Source organism: Vespa velutina, chromosome 5 (assembly GCF_912470025.1).
Source record: "Vespa velutina chromosome 5, iVesVel2.1, whole genome shotgun sequence".
NCBI classification, from domain to species: Eukaryota; Metazoa; Arthropoda; class Insecta; order Hymenoptera; family Vespidae; genus Vespa; species Vespa velutina.
In genome coordinates, this window is record NC_062192.1 from 6,549,263 (window position 1) to 6,568,066 (window position 18,804).

The 18,804-nt window shown below is 27.9% G+C and overlaps 1 protein-coding gene across 17 annotated transcripts in view; it reads left to right on the forward strand.

Moving 5' to 3' along the window:
• LOC124949138 (regulating synaptic membrane exocytosis protein 1) overlaps window positions 1–18,804 on the forward strand; it is a 173,747-nt gene that overhangs the window by 67,151 nt on the left and 87,792 nt on the right. For all 17 annotated transcript variants that reach the window (XM_047493759.1, XM_047493760.1, XM_047493757.1 and 14 more), the window contains one exon: window positions 10,070–10,879. In XM_047493759.1, coding sequence (XP_047349715.1) covers window positions 10,844–10,879 — 36 coding nt within the window. In that variant the 5' untranslated portion in view covers window positions 10,070–10,843. The remainder of the gene's footprint in view (window positions 1–10,069; window positions 10,880–18,804) is intronic.

The following is an 18,804-nucleotide window of genomic DNA, read 5'->3' on the forward strand; positions in this document are numbered from 1 at the left end:
CGTAATTTGTAATTAAACATCCATATCGAGTTATCTAAGATAAGGCGAAATTAGTCCGAATATATGTATGTATATATTCATACTACTTGCAATCCATGTTCAACCATCAGCCCCACTACTTGTTGCAGTCCATCAGATAACAAGATAAGATGCTTCCTGTTGTTCCAACTTCTCGTATCCACTTTGTAAAAGCTAATTGGAATGAGTAATATTATCTTGGAAGTCTCCTTAATTTAATCTGATTATGTTCAAAAAGGGAAACACAATCGCGTAGAATCTTTCGAAAATGAGAGAGAATAATTGTTACTAAATCCATATTACTAATCCATATTACTAATCTTATTTGTTTAATCACACCTTATCTGTAATGACACTCGTCTACGATTTTAGTAATATGTAGGTATATATATATATATCTGAAATAAATTTTCTTTTTATTTATTAATTTATTTATTAACTACGAATTTTAGGATGAATATAATTTGCGTTAGTGTATGTATATTTTTTTCTTTCAGTTTTTTTTTTCCATTTATTTATACTTTTTTTTTATTATTTTTTTTAATTACATATTATGTACTAATATCAGTAATATATTATACAAATATATAATTATACCTATACATATATATATATATATATATATATATATTATACAAATTTTTTTGAATTATATATTACAAAAAAAATGTTAAACAATAAAAAGAAATAATAAATTTCTCTTTTTAAAAAGACGTAACAAGTTCGATTAAGTTAATGTGTTGAATCATAGAGTTTCAAGTCCATCTTTAAACGGATTATATAAGCAGTCCTGATATCTCTCAAAGTCAGTATAAGGTAGTCTTAACTTTCATAAAGGGACCTTAAGGATAGAGGTGGATTGGGGAATGGTATGGTGTGATGGGTGAGTAGTAATAGGTATGCTGGGGGTGGTTCTCTACGTTTAAACTTGTTATATATTATACCTCAAGCGTAAGTCACGAAAATGACTTGCACACCATACCACCCTTAGGCAACATCCTCTCCCTAGTTTTCGTAAACATGCTGAGTAACATTCTAAGATTTTCAACAAGTTAAAACTTCTACATCTATGTAATATATATATATATATATATATATATATATATATATATATATACGTATACGTATACATGTATATGTATATACATATATATGTATATATACATACATATACGTAGATAGCTATTAAACGTCTTAGCGCTTGTTAAGTTGTAATTCGAATTTCAAGTTGTCGCCTTGAAAGTTCAACGTCGTTGAAACTTTTCGGCTACAAGGATTATAATATATATGCACTTACACACACACACACACACACACACACAGAGAGAGAGAGAGACACGACAAATAAGGTAGATAAAAAATTCCTACGTGATTTTCAAAGAAATCAATTACTTTTTTCGTTGATTCTTTTTTTTCAGAGACTAATTCTAAAAAAAAAAAAAGAGATCTCGAAAAAGGATAATCAAATTTTAAAATGAGTTAAAAACTTTTGATGTCCATTTTGTATAATGCCTATATATATATATATATTTTTTTTTTTTTTTATTTTTACTTTCATAATAATAATAAGATGATGAATAAGAAAGACGTAATAAAGAAAAGATTTATCATTCATGAAATATCACGAATTAATGGAGAAGATATTTCAAATGTAATTTTTCAAGTTACATATAGAGTGTCGAAAAATTTTTTACGGGCGAATTATTTTCTATAAAAACAATTTATTTCAATCTTTTCTTTGTCTTTTCTTCTTTATTCTTGTCTTTTTTTTTTTTTTTTTTTTTTTTTTTTTTTTTTTTTTTTGAAAACACAAATTCAATCAATCTTACAATTCATGTGATATGTTTATTTTTGTCAGGGGAGTGGCGAAAAAAGATTAAGATACCGCCTGTGTGTGTGTGTGTGTGTGTGTGTGTATGTGTGCGTGTGTGAATGTAAGTAAGTATATAAAATATACGTCATCTGGTTATAATATAAAAGAGAAAAAGAAAAATAAATATATTAAATTGTAAAAATACGTGACTGGAGACGTCGAAGAAAAGGTAGAATTTGATATTTTCGATAAAAACGTCATATCTGAAAAAGATATTACTGAATCTTTCATACACAAAAATCATTTTTCCGTTACGGCCCACACTTTAATGTCGTCTCGAAGGAAATCTCGGGGATGTACCGAATATCGAGTAACTAACGACAAAAAAAAAATAGAAAGAAAGGGAAAAAGAAAAAAAATAAAAAGAGAGAGAGAGAGAGAGAGAGAGCGGAAGAGAGAAGTATTACTATGTTGAACGAAAACAATGATACGAATTTCATTTTGATTTCTTTTCCAATATATATATATATATATATATATATATATATATATATATATATATATATATATATATATATACAAATATACATATATGTACATATATCTATGTATATAATGTATATATATAATGTATGTATATATATATGTCCAAAAAATATTATACAATAATATTATGATAATATATACATAGACATCATAGATATGCATATGTATATCGAATTTTACATTAGAAAAAATAAAGGGAATATTTTAAGAGTTCTTAAGTGGGGTAAAAATTTCTATACGAGTTAACAAATTTTCTAAACTGATTTTAAAAATCAAGATTAAAATATTACTACACATCAATATTATTTGTTAATAATACTTTACATTGCATACGTATGTACATTATTTTCTATAGACGTAATATATAATATATATATATATATATAATCTTTTTTTTCCGTAAAATAATTTACTCCGCTAATAGACATTTTTTTCTTTTTCTTTTTTCTCCTCTTCTTTTTTTCTTTTAAATTTATTATCTAATTATCGATCGTTTAATATAAAAAAGCAGCTAGAAAAAGAAAAAAGATTTGAATAAATCAAAAGTTTGCAACAAAGGAATATTAATGAGACGATACGATACGGTATCTGGTAATCTGGAGGAGATTAAAAAAGAGTTATGATAAAAAAGAAAAATACAAAAAATAAATAATAAATTAAAGGAGGAAAAAAAAATATATATATATATATATATATATATATATATATATATATAAAAGAAAAAAAAATACAATTGATTGTGAATAACTGAGGAGAATAAAGGAAGAATATTTTCTAATAAGTCGAAGCTTCGAAAAAGTAAAAAATGTAAATAAATAAATGAATAAATAAATAATGGAAGAAAAAGAGAAATAAAAAAGAAAAAATATTAGAAGAAAGGAAGAAAGAACAAATCCATAGGATTATTCGAAAGTCAGGAAACAATTTTCTAGAATGATTCAAAGAATTGTATGGAGAAGTATACGTGTGTATGTGCACGCACGCACACACACACACACACACACACACACACACATATGTGTACATATAGCATATATACCTTAAAGTATAGTATATACATACTACATACATGAACTCACGCGCACATACATACATACATATATATATATATATATATATATATATATATATATATATATAAGGTGCTAGAATAGATATTCCAGTAATAATACACGTTCCTCATTCCAGAAACATGGCGAACAGGAGGAATGAACATTCCTTTGGTCTTAATATTCGTTGTATTGGCCAGTATAGAGAAAAAAAGAGAGAGTGAGAGAAGAAGAAGAAATAAAGAGAGAGAATAAAGAAAAGAGAAAATAGGAAGTAGGGAATAGCGAATACGGAATAAAAAGACGAGAGAGAAAGCGAGAGAGAGAGAGAAAGAGAGAAAGAGAGAGAGGAAAGAGAGAGAGAGAGAGAATAATGGATCGAATGGAATTTGAAGCCCGTCCTTCTTAATACCCCTTCGCCTGCGGATATTAATTTATCTCATAATGATTCTCCGACGAAGGCACAAATCCCTCTGATAATTCTCCAACAGCGTGGGTGCTTATAAGCGTTCAACGTTTACGAGATTCTGTCTATCTCTGTGTGTTTGTATAAATATGTTTGTGTGCAAATGTGTGTGTATGTGTGTGTGTATGTGAGAGAGAGAGAGAGAGAGAGAGAGAGAGAGAGAGAGAGAGAGAGAGAGAGAGAGAGAGAGAGTAGGAAAAAGAGTAGAAGATTAGAGAAAGAAAGAAAAGCAGATAAAATGAGAAAACTAAATATCCAAGGGAGTTAATTAAGAAAGTTAATGAACTTTCTGACAATTTTTCAAGATGGTCTATCTACTTCTTAACGTGTAGATTATATTGCAAATGAGCACGAAACGTATTATTTACTATTGACGTTTGTGATTCGCGATTCATAATTAACGATTTAACGATTTAACATTTAATACAAATTCAGAAAATCGTATTCACGATTCATATATAAAATTCACTTTCTTAAACATTTTAAATAATTTCAAATAATCGTGGAATTAGATATCCATCGAGTTTATTTCTCTCTCTCTCTCTCTCTCTCTTTTTTTTCATTTATTTATTTATTTTTTCCTTCCATCGATTTCAAGGTCATCAATGGTATTCTTTTTAAACGGAACTCTACGATTTATTTCTTTCTTTTTTTTTCTCCTTCTTAATTCATTCGATATATTGAAAACAATATCTTTTAATTTGCGCAATTGTAACGAGTCCTATCTTTTCCTGTTTTTTTTTTTCTTTTTTTCTTTTTCTTTTATTTTTTATTGAAGTAAAAAAAAAAAAATGTAAGAGGAAAAATATAAATTCTTCAAGATGAACCATGTATTCGCAGGTCATATCTTCTTTTTTTTTTACGAGTACACATTTGCACGCATTATTTGACATTTGTACCATATTTAAGGAACTAACAGATATATATATATATATGTGTGTGTGTGTGTGTGTGTGTATGTATTGTGTGTCTGGGTTGTGTGCGTTGTGTGTATACATATACTCGTATACAAGTATTTGTCCAATTCCAATTCCAATTCCAATTCTCGGAGTTAAGGGAACGCGACATGATATTAATGTGTGTTTACATGATCCCGTTACATGAAGCTATGTTACAAGAGTCCGTTAGACGAGTCCGTTAGATGAGTCTGTTACATGAATCCGTCAAATGAGCCTATATCAGTTCTGTCCTGAAACTATCCAATCTAACGGTATACCTCTCTGTATCTATAGTTATTCTAGGAAACGAGTCTTCTTCATTTACATGAAACCTATGTCTCTCTCTTTCTCTCTCTCTCTCTCTCTCTCTCTTTCTCTGTGTGTGTGTGTGTGTGTGAATTTGTTTGTGTGTGTATCTACATGCCAAGGACGTGTCACGGCCTTTACCTGACCTTTACGGTACGATTATACGCTGCCAACTTTTGTCATGTTCGGTCAAACAATTTTTCAATCACTTATAAAAGTTGCTCTTATCATCTTTTACGAGGGCTCACGTTTAGGTTCAAAACGATAATCAAATATTTGCTATACAGTTTCAGTAGAAAATTGAATTTACGTGAAAAGCCGCATTCCCTCTTCTTTTTTTGTTTCTTCTTCTTCTGTTTATTTATTTATTTTTTTTTTGTTTCATTTGCTTTTTCTTTTATTTTTTTTTTTTTCTTTTTTCTTTTTTTTTTTTTTGCTCTATGTCGTTCGATTCGTATTTCAGAAAAAGAAAAAAGAATAACGAATAAAAATAAATAGATAAAAAAAGAAAAAAGGAAATAAAAATCCTGTTACTCGCGCTTTCATGTTTGCCTGCTTGCATTGCTGTTATGATGGCATCTTCAAGAGGACAACGGAAAAAGGAAAAAAGGAAAAGAGAAAAATCACAAGTGCCCGCCGACTTTCAATGACATTTCTCAATTTTTTTCTATTTTTTTTTTTTTGCCGAGATGAGCCGAAATAAATGTTCTTCGCGATGTTAATACCCCATGGGCCCCCCCATATAATCATTTGCGATATATATTTCTTATAATGCGTATTACAGCTGAAATGTTTAGAGGATAATAATTTTTTTTTTTTTTACGATAAAAATATTTACGATAATACAAAGGGTGCGACCGAGTTATGGTCGTATTCTTATATATAACTCGTTAGAAATGTTCAAATCAATTATTTAAACAAATAGAAAGTATTCTTGTAAATATCGTCATGAATCATTTTATTTTTATTTTTCTTTTTTTCCTTTTTCTGCGTTGATCCCCACCCACTACCATCTACTCACCCGCTTCGCTCCCCCCCACCCAAAAAAAAAATAATTAAAAAAATAATAAAAAATATAACAATAAAGGAATATAAAGAATAATAAAAAATAATAAAAACGTTTGCGAGTAATTGTGCCGGTCGTCGTTGCAAGATAATGATTTCAATTTCAGGAATTAAAATTTCCTTTCAATGAGCGATTAGTCGAGTAAAAGGGGTCGCAAATGGTATTGTATAATATAAAGTGTGTCGGTATTTCTAAATTCTCTACTCGTACAGAATACATATAGAAGTGCAAAGATACATATATATGTATATATATGTAAATATGTGTGATACGTAGAAATCGTATACTTTTCGTGACGGGTCTCGTATATTCCAGTGGATTCTAACCGCTCTTTGCAAAACGGTGCTCTGATAACACGTATTTCGATATTATATATGTGTATGTGTATATATATATATATATATATATATATATATATATATATATATGAGATAGGATGAGAAAATTTCGACAGATCTCCTATAATGCGATACTCTTACGATACATTTCCCATACATACATATATATATATATATAGAACGAATTAATAAATAAACTTGAATAATCCCCCATATAGATAGAATTTCATTCAATATGGTTTCGATACAAAATGAATTACTGATACGAAATGAATTGATTATATCGATAAAAGGATCGAACGTACATGAGTCTTTTGTTCTACTTTTTTTTTATTTTCTTTTTTCCTTTTCAAAGAGAATTAAGAACAATGGAAATACAACGGGTCACATTTTATGAATGTCACGTGAGATTATGTGATCACATAAATGTGATTTCACGTGGGTCGACGTTAATGTGTTTTTATCTTTACACGAGCCCACACACACACACACACACACACATACATATGTATATATATATATATATATATATAATGGTACATCGCAAATAGACGAGTTTAAAACGGAAGTCTCTTGCAATTAACAGAAGTAGCAATTAACAAACCGGTAGGTGCATCGGTATAGTGAAATTTATGGTTCGATGCAATTTCGCGAGTTACCTTTTCCCTCTTGAACGCGTACGCTCCAAATTCTGTGAGTTATTCGTAGATACGTATATGTGTGTGAGTGTATATATATATATATATATATTACTTATATATATGTAAGTATGTATGTATGTATGTATGTAGCTAACGTACATTAGAATTACGTATATATTCGGCTGATATCGTTCGAAAATTCAAACTACTTGCATAGTATACTACATACATCTATCTCTTAACACGTGTTAAACGTTAATTCGAAAGCAGATTTATCGGAACAAATGTATTCTGCGTTTATTCTGTGTTTTTATCTGCGATTTGTGTTATTGCAGATCCACTGTGTATGTAACGATAATGATAGTGGTGATATATGTTTGTGTATATGTGAGTGAACGCATTTTGAATGTATTTTAGTTAGTATTTTGTATTTTTCTTTTCCTTTTTATTTTTTTTTCTTAATTCTTTATTTTTTTTACCATTTATTCGCATACCTTCTGCGTGCGCGCGTGTTGTTTTTTTTTTATCTGTACATTTCTTTTCTTTTCCTTTTTTTTCATTTATTTATTTATTTATTTATTTATTTAATGGCGTACTTGTGAATCTACGTGCGTCTTCTCTTGTTTCTGTATTTCTCTCTTTTTTTTTTTATTTGTTTGTTTGTTTGTTTCTTTCTTTTTTTATTTATTTTTTATTTTTATTGTAAATTTGTGTATGTGTTTTTTCCCCTTATATTTGATCTTATTTTAATCACATTTTACTCTTGTCTTTTCTTTTTCTTTTATTTAATTTTTCATTTTAATCCAAAGATATTTCTCAACTTTTCATAATTTCCTAATTTGAAGAAACATAAAAATAAAGAAATCAAAAATACATTTATTTATACACACACACACATACACACACACATATATATATATGTATATATATATCGTTAAAATACGTATTCGTAATACTAGGAAGAACTCTAATAATTAAGATTAGAAGTAAACCTCAATTAAAGAGACCATGAATATATTAACCATTGTTAATTTGTATAATTTATGAAAAAAAAAAAAAAAGGAGAGAACAGGGAAAGAAATTCTTTATATTTTATATCATCAGAATACGTTGCATGTAATACTAAGAAAAAGTATAGTAATTAAAATCAGAAATGAGCTTTAATTAATAACACTATGCATTAGTAGTATATTATGTTTTCGATATTAAAATGATTTTCTTATTCATCAGTTCCACGAATGTATGTATGTACATACTGACACCATTTATCACGCTTACCTTTACGTACATATGCACTTATACACATACATATAATCGTGTAATAAGGTGATCATAATTTAATATTAACCTAACATGACATTTTCTTGGTTTCTGATGAACCATTAAATTCATCCCACATACATACATACATACATACGTACATACATACATACATACATACATACATACATACATACATACACATACACACATATATACGCATTCACATATAAATGTTTATCGCTCATTACATTTGTCCATTAACATATTATTTCTTTTCTCATGACACGTGTTTACACGCACGTAATATACACACGCTATGCACTTGTTATTTTATTATCTTTTATTATCATGATATTTCTCTAATGATCGGGATAACCTTTATGTCAGTTTTAATTTTCTATAAAAAGAAGGAAACAAAGAAAAAACAAAAGAAAAAAAAGAAAAAAAGAAAGAAAAAAATAAAAGAAAAATAAAAGGTGAAAATAAAAATTAAAAAAGAAAAGAAAACAAACAAAATTAAAAATTGAAGATAGTTATAACATTTATTTTAATTTATTTTAATTTATTTTAATTTATTTTAATTTATTTTAATTTATTTTGTATGAACATTTTACTCGTTGCATTTGACAATAATATTATCAAGTACGTTTTAACACGATAAAAAAAAAAAGAAAAGAAATAAGTTTATTAAAATATAAGATTATTATTCGTAAATTATTTCCAATTTTAACTGACGATAATTATGAATTTATAATTTTTTTTTTTTTTTAATAATATCAATCATATTTAGTTAAACTATCAATTATTTATAATAACCATTAATAAGAAATTCAATTTTAATTATATTCTCTATTACTATCGATTATTTTGGAATACAAATTTCATTCGTTATCAATTATTTTTGATTGTCATATCATAACAGTAACAATTTCAATAGTAAAAAAATATTTCAACAAAAAGAAAACTTTCTTATCATTTTCATTTGGATATAAACACTCTCGAATATATTAGAATATATGTTAAATAAACATATGACTACTCGATACATACGTACGTATGTAAACATGCATCATACGTACGTAAATACACTTTAAATGGTCTAAGTCATGGCATATATAGAAGGAACAATAAATAATAGTAAATATTCCTTGATACATATTAATAACACTGGAGAAGGTCAAAACGTTCAAGAAATTCAATTAAAACAGTTCGTCTCATTAACACGTCTATCTATCTGCGTAACGATTTACTATTTTTTATAATTTTAATATAAAATTATAAAAAATTTTCTATATATATATATATATATATCTTATAAAATCTCATATCTCAATATACATAAGTATATAAACAAAATATTATACAAATATACATAAATTATATATATTACGTATATGTATTATAAATTATTTAAACATTACAAACTATACATATGTATAAAATTATTTATATATGCATATCCCATCGATACATACATAAACATTATCTCATACATATATGTACATATATATATATATATATATATATATATATAGATATAGATATAGATATGATTTACATAAATATGTATATCGATTGTGCATGATTTAGCAAAATTAATTTGATATTAATATTTGATGTTTCAGATAGTTTTGGTCGAGCTAGTTAACCAAGCAGTTGGCAAATAAAATAAGATTGAAGAAAAAATAGAGACAATGAAAAAATAAGGGGGGGAAAGGATTATTTCGATGTTTGATCCGTTCGTTGGTAGAAGAAAAGAAGTTTAAAAAAAGAAAAAAAAAAAGAAAAGTAAAAGAAAAAAAAAATAAGAAAGAATATTAAGTAATGTCGTCCTCATTGATGATGCTCGAGGAGCCCGGTGGCTCAGGATTAAAATCAGCATTGATAAAATCAACGAAAGCGGCTACGAAAGAAGAGAAAGAAGCGACAGGATTCGACGAAGTTTCTACGATATTGTCCTTGTGAAAATACTTTCCTTTACTTCCGTTAAACTTTTCTTCCTTTTCCTTTTTTTATTCTCTCTTTCTCTCTCACTCTCTCTCTCTTTCTCTCTCTCTATCTATCTATCTATCTATCTATCTTTCTATTTCTATTTCTTTTCTTCCACCTCTTTACTTCTCTATTTATCTCTTTCTTTCTTACTCCTGCATCTCTTTCTATACCCTCTAACAAGTACTTGAAAAAGACTCTCGAAAGCAACTACGACATCGAGGATTGAGAGACGCAACAGGGACGTAAAAAGTTTTGCTATCTTTCTTTATCTTTCTCTCTTTCTCTCTTTCTCTCTCTCTCTCTCACTCTCTGTTTCTCTATTTCTTTCCCCTTCTCTTTCCTTCCAAGTCACCTCTTTATTTTCTTTCTTCTTTCTTCGACGTCGTTGAAAGTGGACAGCCGTCAGGATGTTGCCCGCCAACGTGATGTCTTTCATGAAAAAGGTGAGTTCTCTTCTTTTTAACTGTCTATATACCTGTCTATCTATCTATCTATATATATATATATATATATATATATATATATATATATATATATTTCATTGCTTTTCTTATCTTTTACATTTTTCCTTTAAAATTTATTATCGAAAAAATATCAATTTCGGTTGTATATCGATGACTCGTAATCATTTTAATTGGATAAAAGTATGGGAAAAGGAAAATATCAAGTTATCTCTAAAATTCATTCAGTTACCAAGCTATAATTAAAAAAAATATATATATGTATATAAATCGTTACAATTAATTATTTTAATGTGAATTTATTATTATTATATATTAATTAGACGTACAGTGAAAATTATTACGTAAAAGTATTAACAGGTAAAAATAAAATTTTATTATAATTAATTATTAAAACTATTAATCATTAAACTAAAAATTAATGTTGTGCTTATATTATTATTATTATTATTATTATTTAGATGGAAAAAAGTCATTGTAGGACATTACAATAGAAATAATTTCAGAAAAGTAATGTGTGTATATATATATATATATATGTATATATATATATATATAAATATATAAATATTTATTTATATATTTTATATAAATATATTTATATTTATATATAGAAAAGAAAAAGAACAAAAAAAAATAATTTCTGTTTTAACTTCATAAAATCGATTATTATATGAAGTAAATCATTTAAAGCTACAAATTATAATTATAACACACACACACACACACACACACACACACATATATATATATATATATGTAAGTAAAACAAAAACGATCTAATGAAAATGAGATTTATAAATGACGATCTATTAAAACTAATCGTCAAATTAATAATATTATGAAATATTATATTAGGAAAATATGACGGAAATACTTATTGTATCTAATCGCGTCGTTAATAAGAAGCACCCTAAAGAGAAGAAAGGGAAAAAAGAAAAAAAAAAAGAGATAAAAGATATAGAACGAAAGCCGCTGAAGATGTCTACAACGAGAAATATCGGGGTTGGATGATGATGAAATGTAGGGGTAGATGGTCTACGATGGAATAAGGATGAAATAGAGAGAGACAGCGTCAGAGAGAGAAAGAGAGAGGGGGGAGGGGGAGAGAGTTAAGAACATTTACATAGGTCGTACTAATTTGTTCAGAGGGTGGAGAAGCTTCCAAGGGAGGAAACATTAGCAAAGCTCTTGGCCATAAGGTTTCGTGAAACGTTCAGTGGTACAACCTAACCACTAATTAGTGTTAGATGTTGTTGGTGGATGGTCAGTTGGATATCCACTGCTTACTACAAGATTAGGCAAGTACACATGTGTAGCCAGTTCACGTCGCATATAAATACGTATTCTCTAGAGTCTTATCCACAGCAATTACCATTTCTGGGATCAGTTTATTTAATTGCAAATAAAAATATATATATATATATATATATATATATATATATATATATATATATATAGAAAGAGAGAGAGAGAGAGAGAGAGAAAGAGACAAAAAATAATACGGGAAAGGGAGAGAGTATTCGTCGATATAAATGTTCGAGAAAATTATCTCGTGATTGTCCGAAAAAGTTATAAGAAAGTTCAATAAAAAAAATGTTTGCAATTTACATGCACCTTCCCGAATATCAACTGTAGAGTGCATATAAACAATTTATCTCTTTTCTCTTTTTTCTACCTGCGACTTTGTCGAGTTATTAAGGTCAATATATTTATTTTTTCTTTTTTTAAGGTCAATGTTGTTTTTCTTTTTATTTTTTTCTTTCTTTTTTTCAGGACAAGTATTACCCATACATTTTTGCATATTTATATAAAGGTGATAGTTTGCAATTAAAATTATATCTAGTAAAAAAAAAAGAAATATTGCTACTATGTGTCTTTTACGAGATATTCGAAAGCGTGATATCTCGTACATTTACATATAGTATATTAGAATGAGAGAGACAGAGACAGAAGGGAAAGATGAATTATAATACATAATAAATATTATATATATATATATATATATTATGAACAGAGATATGAGTCGTTAATTTTGAAAATGGCCTAACTCCATTTATCTTCAAATCGAGATATTTAAGGGTTCGCATTTCAATGAATTTAAAAATATACATATAGAATACTAATGAGTCATACTACTTAAGTGTATCTAAGGGTGTTAAATTTATAGTTCCTATTAAAAAAGTGGCAATTATTAAGTGAATAATATGCGTTTTCTTATCAAGAATGGAGTTAGGCCACTTTCAAAATTAACTATCAGATTCATTATAAAATTTGAAGGTGCCCAAGTCCATTGAACATAATTTAAGATGCTTCAAATTGAAAAAAACAACACTCAATTTATTTTACATATCTTTAAAACACTTCGAAAACATAATTTATGCGATTCAAAACATTTGTTAACTACATAACGTACAAAATTACAAATATAAAATTATTACAAAACAATTTACTACTCATCTAGATTTTGTGTGTGTGAAAGGGATTTGAAGAAATTATGATGTTCCGGTGGTATATATCGTAATAGGTCCTTAAATTTTGTTGTTGTAATTTGTCTGATATTTTTGTACATTGGAGTCAATACAATATTTTCGAACTTCCTTGATCTACCCCGACGTGGTAATAAATTCAGGACTTTCAAATTTTCATTTTCATTCACAACATCACGAATATCTGTTCGTAAAGAATTCCTTAAGATCAGACGAACGACGATTAAAATTTTTATAAGGCTATTTAAAGTCTTTCAACCTGAAATTTAGAAGAACTTCTTTTGTACTACAAGAGACTGAGAAGGAGAGAGAAAGAATGACTAAATACACAGGGGGCGAGGCTAACCTAATAGGGGGCGGGATTAAACTGGTACAGGGCGGGGCCAAGTATCCCAGGGGGGTGGGGCTGAACTAGTAGAAGGCGGGGCCAAGTGCCCCGGGGGCGGAGTTAACCTAGGAGGTGTGGGGGACAAATATATCAGAGGGCGGGCCTAAACAAGTGGTGGCGGTCCAATTACGCCCAGGGACGGGCTAACCTAGTAGGGGGCGAAGCCAAAATACAGGGGGCGGGGCCAAATTACAGGGGGCGGTTCTAAACAAGTGGAGGCGGTCCAATAACTGCCAGGGGCGTGGCCGAATATCTCAGGGGGCGGGGCTAACCTGGTAGGGAGCGGGCATATACTATGTATCTGTATCTGTGGTTGTGTGTATGCATAGAGAAAAAGTCGATAGTGGAGATCATGTTTTTGTAGAAGAAACTTCTTGGAATTTGTATCCGAAGTCCCAAAGGACCCGTGTCTCTCTCTCTCTCCTCGATTTTCTAAGATAGTCATGTAGTCAATAATCGGTATAGTCCTTATAGTTAGTATAGTCATTTATAGTCTTTATGGTCAGCGTTTGTTGTTTTTTATAGTCGTTTGTAGTCAGTATAGTCATGTATAGTCCGTAGTCATATACTCAATAGACACATAGTAATCAACAACTTTCACTATATGTACAATTCTCTACTACCATGGGAATCACCGCGATTAGATAAACCGTGTTGTGATGATACCATTAACCCTTTGAATACTATAGGCTTACATATGCGTCCAGCGAAAGCTATCGATATAGAGTATTAATACGCGCCTGACAAAAATGTGCCCATAATTATGAAAGTGGTTTAAGTCAAATTTCAAAAAAATGAGTTTATCACTTTTTTCACATCCACATTATCTTAAACTATATGTATTTAATGTAATTTTTACGATATTGTTAAAAATGAACCTTTAGATAGTGGATGTAATTTCAACGTTATACGGAATTCATTTAGTGTTAATTATGAAAGTGTAATAAGTCAAAAATTTGAAGAAATTACATATAAACATAACTCGAAAATGACGCGTGGCCTTCTTCGACGCGTTTTTGAACTACATAGTAAGCTGGTAAATAAATGATAACAAAAACGCCAATTCATTCCGGTTTAAGATGCTTGGATCTTCACGAAAAACAGATGAAATTAAGATAAAAGCTGTACGAGAACGTATTTTAAGTTTCCCAGCATATGAGAGCCACTACACTAGAGCTCGTCACACTCCTGGTCGAAAATATTTGAGTCCTGACCTAGATATTCGTAAAATGTATAGCCTATATATAGAGAAATGCGAGGAAAATAACTAATTCTTTGTTAAGGAATAGATCTATAGGAAAATATTTAATACTGAATTTAACTTAAATTTCCATGCTCCTCGAAAAGATAAATGCCAAAAATGCGATTTACTGAATGGAAAAATCGAAGCATGCAATAATGAGGAAGAGAAATTACATCTTAGAGAAAGTCATGATGTACATTTACAAAATGCCGAACGAGCTAGAAACCGTCTTGCAGAGGATCAGAAAAAAGCAAAAGAAAATTCCAGCGAATACTATGGAAAATTCAATGGATGATTTACGAGATTCTTGAAAAATGAACCTTATAAAATGTTCTGTAAAACTTCTTTAGATGATTCTAAATTCCACGTTTTGGATCTTTCACCTAAAAGAGGAATACGAAAATATTAAATTACTTCCATTATTCACCATCCCTAGACCAGTAACGGAAGAAAAACATAAAGATATCATGTATTTACTATTATACATCCCTCCAGTTTATCAGGAACATTTTAAGATTCATAAAAACTAGAAAAAATGATAAAAATGGATTACTTTTTAAAAATAATTAATAAATGTTCATGAATTATTTCATTAAAGTTATTGTTTCAAATAAAACTTATAGTTCTTTATTGCTTTAAGTCATTTATAGAACATTCAATTAATTTTGAAAATGGTCTAAGTCAATTGGAGCTTTAAAAACAACATTTTCGTATGAAATTCATACAAAATTTCATATTCATAATAAATTTCCATTAATCAAGACTAAGAAAATTATAAATTAAAACGTTGCATAATATAAAAATATTTTTTAATTCGTTTAAATGCAATTCATTAAATATCTCGAAACAAGAAATATGTGACTTAGACCACTTTCATAATTATGGGCACATATGTTTCTGTGTAATCATTAAGTGCAAATTGCGATAATGATGTTTTCAATAAGAATTCATTGTTAACGATGGCAATTCGTTCTCGACGACGTTATTGTTATTATAAAAAAAAAAAAGAAAAAAAAAGGGAAAATGAAGAGTTGAGCCGTTTATTTTGAAAGTGGCCTAACTCCATTTATCTTCAAATCGGGGTATTTAAGGGTTCGCATTTCAATGAATTTAAAAATATATGTATAGGATACTAATGAGTCATACTACTTAAGTATATCTAAGGGTGTTATATTTATAGTTCCTATTAAAAAAGTGGCAATTATTAAGTGAATAATATGCGTTTTCTTATCAAGAATGGAGTTAGGCCACTTTCAAAATTAACTATCAGATTCATTATAAAATTTGAAGGTGCCCAAGTCCATTGAACATAATTTAAGATGCTTCAAATTGAAAAAAACAATATTTAATTTATTTCACATATCTTTAAAACACTTCGAAAACATAATTTATGCGATTCAAAACATTTGTTAACTACATAACGTACAAAATTACAAATATAAAATTATTACGAAACAATTTACTACTCATCTAGATTTTGTGTGTGTGAAAGGGATTTGAAGAAATTATGATGTTCCGGTGGTATATATCGCAATAGGTCCTTGAATTTTGCTGTTGTAATTTGTCTGATATTTTTGTACATTGGTGTCAATACAATATTTTCGAACTTTCTTGATCTACCCCGACGTGGTAATAAATTCAGGACTTTAAAATTTTCATTTCCATTGATTGATTTAAGTATAAATGGAGTTAGACCACTTTCAAAATAAACAGTTAAATTATTGAACTAACTCTAAAAACTTATGTGTCAAGAATTATCGTATTTGCTCGGAATATAAGCAACCTGAAATGCTTTACTGATAAATAAGATAAAGTTGTACATGTAATTATAGCAATTGGAAAAAATTGACAAATGGAGTTAGGTCACTTTCAAAATAAACGGCTCATATATAGATAGGCATGTAGAGAACATTGACAATATGTCCAATGAAAATTATACTTTTTATACATATATACTAAAAATAGCAATACGATTAACTAACAATATAAATAAATATTTATATATATATATATATATTTATATGTTTTTATATAAATTTATACATATATATATTTTTTTTTTTCTATGATTAAATTATATTGTATAAAATATGTATATGTAATCGATTATTATATACACGTAATACTTGTGTATATTACATTATATAATATTTCTAAGGAATATTATACATATATACATATATATATATATATATATATACATGAATAATCATTAGGCTATTCTATATCTTAAATATATTAGATGTCTCACGTTAGTTTATTAAGCACGTAGATCGGATTTCAACATTGGTATCTCATAAGCCTCTGTACAAGAGAGAGAGAAAGAGAGAGAGAGAGAGAGAGAGAGAGAGAGCGAGAGAGAGAGAGAGAGAGAATATCTACGGTCCATTAATGTTCAGTAATAATATTCAAGGACGATATCGCATATCGTGTCCGTTCAATGATTCATTCGTACAAATAGGACGATCAGAGTCCTTTGAATTTCTAAACTAAACATTAATAACAGGAGAATTAAGCATGTGGCAAGCATTTATCGTTGCAGGTGTACACCTGTAAATTATGTACTACAAACACCTATTATTCTTGTTCCTGTTACAATTATTTATATATTATGATTCTGGTGTGATTATGTTTTTGTGGTTATTGCAGTATGAATGATTTGTCTGTGTGAGAAACTGTGTATATAATTTTTAAGAAATTTAGAATTTTTTTAACAAATTCATATGATAGATACATTTTAGATATATTAGAGAGTTTAAATTATTTAAATTTCTATAGCATCGTATAACTTACAAACTACTGTATATATTTTCTAGTACCTGTACTTTATATATATATATATATATTTTTTTAATTTCATTATTTATTTGGATATTATGTTTAAATTTTTTGTAAATACAATTATAATTTTCAAATATAATATTGGAATTTTAAAATATAATATTCTCACGAGAAAATAATATATATATATATATATGTAATTAAAAATTTTTTATTTATTTATTTATATAGTTTTTTAATTTGTTTTATATGTAATTATATGTGTAATATATAATACAATTAATATAAATATATATATATATATATATATATATATATATATATATATATATACAATTATACATAAAATTAATATTTCATATATAATTTAAAATCAGAACAATAATATTTTTCTAATAATAGTAATAAAGAAGAAAAAGAACAAGATAAGAAAAGAAAAATAAGTAAAAAAAAAAAACCATCAATTCAAAATTTTTTTTTGAACCAATAATCGTACATCTATTTTGCCATTCGATATGCACATATGTCTATACATATATACATATATACATATATACATACATATATCGAATAGAGTATACTGCTTTAGAAACTTTTTTCCCACGACAAAACGAAATTTATCGATACAATATTTACATATCCACTCGGAAACGTTAGAATCAGTCGTTCGAGATTGGTTTTCCACTAAAATCAGATTGTTCTCGATCCATTGGAAGGATTTCATGCATGTACATATATATATATATATATATATATATATATATACATATATACATATATACATATATAGATATACATATATATATATGTGTGTACGGATACGCAAATTACATAGCAGACACATCCTGCTTCTATAGTAACACATGTAACTTTATTCGATACGCTATTCATATGTACACACATGCATGCACATACGCATACACACATATATTGTACATATATAGTAAGAAATTTTCATTAGTAGTAGTAATACAATAGTTAGTTAAGAGAATGTGTATATACATAC